This window comes from Hermetia illucens, chromosome 3 (assembly GCF_905115235.1).
Source record: "Hermetia illucens chromosome 3, iHerIll2.2.curated.20191125, whole genome shotgun sequence".
Lineage (NCBI taxonomy): Eukaryota > Metazoa > Arthropoda > Insecta > Diptera > Stratiomyidae > Hermetia > Hermetia illucens.
In genome coordinates, this window is record NC_051851.1 from 91,393,656 (window position 1) to 91,400,452 (window position 6,797).

A 6,797-nucleotide genomic window follows, 5' to 3' on the forward strand; every position below is an offset into this window, starting at 1 on the left:
TCTACACTCAAATATACTTACAAAAGAAACAAACAAAACCTTTCATACCTGAAGCGCCCAGCTTCCGGGTTCCCGACTTGTTTGTACATTACAAATCTCTTGTTGCTATGAAAAGCCAGAATATTGGTAGAATTGGGATAAGGATAAAATTATATTTACCAATGAAATAAAAAACTTAAAATGCGTTAGTGATTTTGCTTTCATTTCAATTCATTTCATTCAGCTGGTGCGTCTGTCGCTAGGGGTGTCAATTTGCTGGGAACAAAGAGTAGAAAAGGTCATCCAGGGGCAGATAATATTTTATTATACTTTGAACAAATTACTTATTACCCAAAAGCGACGAAAATAACATTTACAATTGTTGGCTTTGATTATTTTTTGATAAGCAGCATCTGCGGGACTATAAAACTGAAATGCTGCTTGAGTTCAACATCAGTCACCACGATGAAGCCGATCATAGTAGTGTTACTCGCGTGCCTTGTGGCACTAGTGTCCAGCGCTTCTTACATGAACAGAAATGTAAAGTACGCTGAAACCGAGTTTCTGGAGAAACAGCAATTCGTTTTCGACATCCTTCAACATGTGCACCAAAATGTAGTTTTATTGCCGAAATACAAGGATGGAAAAGACTTCGATATCCAAAACTACTATGATCACTACAACCATGTGGAATTGGTCAAGGAATTCTACGAATGGCATACGAAGAGTCCAGTGCCAGTAGGAGAGATCTTCACCTTGTTCAACGAACACCATGTGGAGTACGCTAAGAGGTTGGTTTACGCTTTCGTTCTGGCCAAGGATTGGGACACCTTCTACAAAACTGTTGTCTGGGCTCGTTGGCATGTAAACAAAGAAGTTTTTGTCTACGCTCTGTCCATCGCAGTGATTCATCGTACCGATCTTCAAGGACTTGTCCTTCCAGCCATCTACGAAATCTTCCCGTACTACTTCTTCAATTCTGAAACTATCCAAAAGGCTCAACACTACAAGATGCAAGGATTTGATGGAGTCAAGAAGGTAGAAGGCGTTTACAATGTTGTAATTCCTTCAAATTATTCTGGAGTGCATGGCCAAGTGAACGATGAAAACCTCGTATCCTATTTCACTGAAGATATTGGACTAAATGCTTTCTACCAATACTACAACTTAGATTACCCCTACTGGACATCGGGTGCAGTTAAAGGAGACTTCGTGAAAGACCGCCACGGGGAGTTCTACTTTTCAGTTCATCAGCAATTGTTGGCTCGTTACTACATGGAACGCTTATCCAATAGTCTGACTGATATTGAAGAATTCAACTTTAACACAGAAACTTTCCCAGGATATTTCTCAGGGCTTCGTTACTATTCAGGTGTTCACTTCCCAGATCGTGAAAATGGCTACGGATTCTATCATTCTGGTAATTTCTACAATATCGATTTAGTTACTCTTTACAGTCATCGCATTTATGACGTCATCGATTATAATTTTGCTCTTCTTCCTGACGGCAAACATTTTGAGTTGAAAGATGTCAAAGTGGCACTCGAAACGCTTGGAAACATCGTGCAAGGAAATAAGGACAGCGTTAATCCACAACTCTATGGTAGCATGGATCACATACTTCGCGACATAATCAATGAAGGTTTCCCTGCTGGCCATCATGGAGAAGACGTTCCTGGTGTTATGTACCACTACTCAACCTCCATTCGAGATCCCGCCTTTTTCCACATGTACAAATTTATTCTGAGGTTCTACTGGCGCTACCTCGACCGTCTGCCATCCTATACAAAGAGTGAACTACAATTTGACGGCGTTAAGATCACAGGAGTTGAAATGGATAAACTTGTAACATTCTTCGATAAATTCTATGCCGATATTACCAACGCCGTTGATGTTGAACCTTACGATGTCAGCAAAGGTACTGAATTGTACAAATTTGGTCGCACTGCCAGTTACGATGGACACGACTTCGTTATCAAGGCTCGCCAGCAACGTCTCAACCATTTGCCATTCACATTCAAACTTTCCGTTAGTTCTACCAAGCCACAAAAGGCCGTTGTGAAAGTGATGATCGGTCCGAAATACGATGTCTATGGCAAGAAAATCGACATCAACGTAAACCGTAAGAACTTCTTTGAATTGGACTACTTTTTGGTCGACCTCGTTGAAGGCGAAAATGTCATCACCCGTAGTTCAACCGACTACTCGTGGTATGTGAATGATCGCACCACATACTATGAACTGTACAAGAAACTCTTCCAAGCTGTCAACAGTCATGAAAAGTTCCCTCTGGATATGTCAGAGGCTCACTGCGGATTCCCAAGTCGCTTGATGCTGCCAAAGGGCAAGAAGGGCGGTATGCCATTCCAATTCTTCTTCTACGTGGCTCCTTACCATGAACCAGCCCTGAAACAATTCAGCGGCTTCGATCCTGCTATTTCCTGTGGAATCGGGTCAGGTTCAAGATATTTAGATGATACCACCCTCTTGTACCCGCTTGATCGTGTGATTGACGTCAAGAATTGGTACGTGGACAACATGTACTATTTCGACACAATGATCTTCCATAAGTCTGAAGTTGACATTAATGCAGTGCAGGTATAAATTTTTGTTGTTGTTTATTGTTATTATTTTTCTAAAATGATGTGAAAAAAAAAAAAATAAATAATAAAATCAGTAAAAATTTGGTCCTTTAATTTCAACTTCAAATGAAATTACAATGACAGCTTTGAAAAAATTAGCATGTTTAAAAAATATATGTTTTTTCGAAATTTTGGCCATTCATTTACGCTCTTATGTCCCTGATACTATTTTGTCTCCCACCTCAAAAATCTGAATTCAAGATTTATTCATTGAAACCGAATGAGAGCAACAGCCTATTTTGGCACTAACTGCTCTCGATCATGCTATCTGCTGGTAGCGGGATCAGCTCGTTACGGCCTATTGCATCATTTTTTTCAAGCATAAGCTTACCGTGGGTGAAGTTGTTAGTTTTTCAATTCACCATCAAGGGTGTCAAGTCACCTCTTGCTCGGTGTGCCACTGCATTTTTCCTAAATTCTGGTAGAACTTGTTGTGCTAGGAATATTCAAATTTCGATTCTTCTGCCTGTCAGTGAAACGGTGGTATCGACGGCCCCCAGAGTACTTGCGAGTTCCAATTTTCAATCAAGTTTGAGTGTGCTGGAATTCTTCGAGGTTGGACAGAGGGACTCTGGAGAGCACTGCTCTCCCTCTTGCGGCATTATGGACTTGTCCTCAGGAAAGCCAAGTGGTAGTAGAAGTGTAAATTCGTTGGATTGATCTTTGCGAACAGGATATTGACTGCGAGGCCCCGGTCCAGCGGGAACATTCCTGTAGTATAATACTACGCACGAAGAGAAGAAGGCTTTCTATGAGAAATTGAATGCAATCCAGAAGAGACATGCTAAATGTGGGTGCGATGGGAAAATACGCTCTTGGCTATAGCAACGATAATGCTGGGTTTCTGGACAGTGTTTTTAGAGGCTCGTTTCTTGCGTATAAAATCACAAAATTTCTATCTAAAACTCGAAGCTAGCGTCCGGCTTCCAATGTTTTCACGTCTGGTCCAAAAATAGATACATGGATCAAAATGTTCAGTCAGTTATCCAAGAATAGCGTATAGTGCATAAACCAGGCCTACTCGCCATCGCTGACGGTTTGTCGAAAGCTGTTTGAGTTAATTTTAGGTCTACCCGCTCGTCGGCTACCTTGTAATAGTGGCCTGACTACCAAGGATAACTGGTCTGCGCTTCGATGAAGTACTTCGTTCGAAATTTTATCAGATCAGGCTTGGAGAGAGAAACAATTTTAGCACGGAACAGTCTTAATTTCATGTTGGGGTTGAGATTGCTGCATTTCTAGATAAAGCACTAATGACGGCTCTGGTGCTCTTAATGCGCAAAGAAGCGTCGTCTTTGATGCTGTCTTCGACAGATGCCACGCTTCCTAGATATACAAATTGATCAACGCCTTCGCTGTTCTGATCATTACTGAAAATAGGAAGAATGTGATGGTAAATTAGACTGAGAACTTGAGGTCTTGATAATCTTCAGTCCGACCGTATTCCCTCCTCAAATTCAGATGCAATTGGTCCAAAATTATGCCTCCGTGAGAGATTAAGCAGATAACATGGGAGTTGCCGAGGTTTTTGAGGAAAGATGCCATGTTCCACTGAAGTTCTCCACATTCTCAACGCATCATGAAGAATTTCACCGATGACAAGAAAAAATTAAGAATTACATACATTGCATCATCATAGGTCCTTCTAATGTCTTGTTACGTGGCACCCCTGAGCTTTATCTTTCGCCGTTTTTCACAGATCTCCTCAAAGACGGGCAAAAAACTAAATTGACAGAAGCTCAAGAAATGCTAAACGTGAAGCAGTTTGTAAAAGGACTAACGTCAAAATTTGTAGAGAACCGAGCCCTAATTCTTTCATACAGTTTGATGAAACATTTCTGAGTTGTCAAACTTTATCAGAGAAAAGCACAACGTAACAACGTAAGATGGTTCCATGATGGAAACGAGAATTGCAAAGACTCGGGAAACCAACCAGACGACTTTTGAATCGTGCTTCTAAAAGCAATAAGCATGCGGACTCATTCCATTTCCGGAACTCACAGCATGAAAACAAGAGGCTCGTAAACAGTTCGAAGCGAGGTTCCCTTAGAGCATACTGTGAGGAACCGGGAGGAGAAAGGAGACTACCAGGCTGTGCAAAGTCCAGACCAGGGGATAAGTCAGCCAACTTGGACTCTCTTAGAAAACCAGATGGTATTTTCACGAACCCCATAGTTGAGTTTGTACGGACTTGCTTGGAAGTATACGGCCCGGGAGAACAGGGGCCAATAGTGGGGTTGGTTTAGCGGCAAATTCATGAGAAGGCGCTAAGGTGGCACCAAATGAAAAAACAGGCCGGAATAGCAGAAGCTCGCACTTTGGGTATAAAGGCTTTTTGTTCATCTTATGCGAGAAACTTCTACTCACATTTTTCCATTCATATATAGTTACAAATCCAACATATTATAACATGTTTCCAAACTATAAGATATGCGTACATATTATAGGCGTAAATACTGTTCTTGAACCAACCAAACAAAGGGCATATTACCGAAAACTGTACATATGTATATGTATAAACGGGTTAGCCGTTTTTTAGTAAATCGGATGCTACAGACAGACTTGTGAGAAGTGGCCAGATTCCCCATTAGACGCTACCCCAGCTGACGGATGTAGGCATACCTATTGATGTGAAAATATGCATTCATGCACTTTTCTTTTCTGACTGTAAATGGGCTAGTGTTTTCTCATCTCTGGTGCGCAGACTAGAATGGCTATGGGATTCCCAGGACAGAAAACCACTATGGAACACGTGTGAAAGAGGAAACTTACGATGCATGGGCTTTTGGGAGTGGGCATACAGGCTTCCAGTCGTCGATATTCCTCGACCGCAGTGATCCGGTGGTGGACAACTTGGCCGCCGTGGCATTTAATGCTACAAATGATTTGGATCCGGAGAGGGAGGAGAAGCGAAGTATCACTCTACCGGGAACACCAGTAACAAAATCGGAGAAAGATGATTTTAACGCAGATCGCTGTACAACAAAAACGGCAACAGCCCTGACCACACATATTTAAGAGGAGCTACAGCTGTCTAAGTTCCTCGAGAACAAGCACAATGTACGCCAAGCCATGAAAAATACGATGAGGCCTGTCAGAGCGCTCTACAACAAATCGCAGCAGGAAGAACGAAATTTCAAGAACAACCGAAATCTGCTGCTCCGACGGTGTCACAGGCGAAATCAGCGGGCGGTTAAGAGGGAATAATAGTTCTGAAAATGGAACTAATAGCACCGAAGAGAGAAAACAAATCCCCCAAATGCGATCTCCACCGATCGATTCGACAAAATCCAAGGGGAATGATAACAGTGGATGGACCAAGGTAGTTAATAAAAAGAGGAAAAAGAAAGCAAAAGTGTGAATTCGCCCAGAGGCAATTGTAATCCAGTAAAGGAAATTTATCCTACGCGGAGATATTGAAAAAGATCAAAGCCATCCCCGGCTTAGAAAAATCTAGGCGGAAATTTCTGCAAAATTCGAAGGACCCAAAAGGTTGACCTCATGTTTAACCTGAAAAAATCCTGCTTGAAAAAATTCGATGACTTCCGAACTCAAGTTAAGAACTCACTTGGGGAGAATATCACAGTACGGGCCCAAAAAATGACGTCTATATACAATGTAAGGATCTCGTTAAAGTGACTTTCAAAGGAGCAATTTAAACTGCCTTGATGGAGCAGTTCAATTTAAGGAAACTCTTCGAGCAGACTATTGTAAGTTTGCGAAAAGCCTATAGCAACACTCAAATGGACACATTGCGATTACTAATGGAAGCAGAGCAGAAGTTATTGGCGGCCGGGAAAGTTCGAATCGAAAGGGTAGTCTACCGTCTGAGGGAGCAGACTTTTCTAAAGAGATGCTTCAAGTGTTTCGCGTTTGGCCATTTCGCAGCGGCATTGATCGGTCCGATCGATGTAGAAGTTGTGGAGAGAAAGGCTATATTGCCAAAGAGTGCAACAGGGACTCCACATGCTCATTATGTGAAGGAAAGGACGGACGGGATAACTGGCATAGTACCGGAAGTGCTAAATACCCGGAATTCGGGAAGGCGCTGACTTCAATGAGATAATGAGGTTTATTCAAATAAACATCAATCGTTGCAGGGTCGCTCTGGACTTACTCGAGCAGACCTCCCGACGAATCCGAGTTAGAAATTTCCATCATTAGAGAACCCTATAG

At 42.1% G+C, this 6,797-nt stretch overlaps 1 protein-coding gene across 1 annotated transcript; it reads left to right on the forward strand.

The window, feature by feature from the left end:
* Positions 1 to 410: 410 nt before the first annotated feature.
* Positions 411 to 2,640, forward strand: LOC119651526 (larval serum protein 2-like). Its single transcript, XM_038055158.1, has one exon. It carries the CDS (start codon positions 445 to 447, stop codon positions 2,581 to 2,583), a length of 2,139 nt encoding a protein of 712 aa, XP_037911086.1. The 5' UTR covers positions 411 to 444; the 3' UTR covers positions 2,584 to 2,640.
* Positions 2,641 to 6,797: the final 4,157 nt, after the last annotated feature.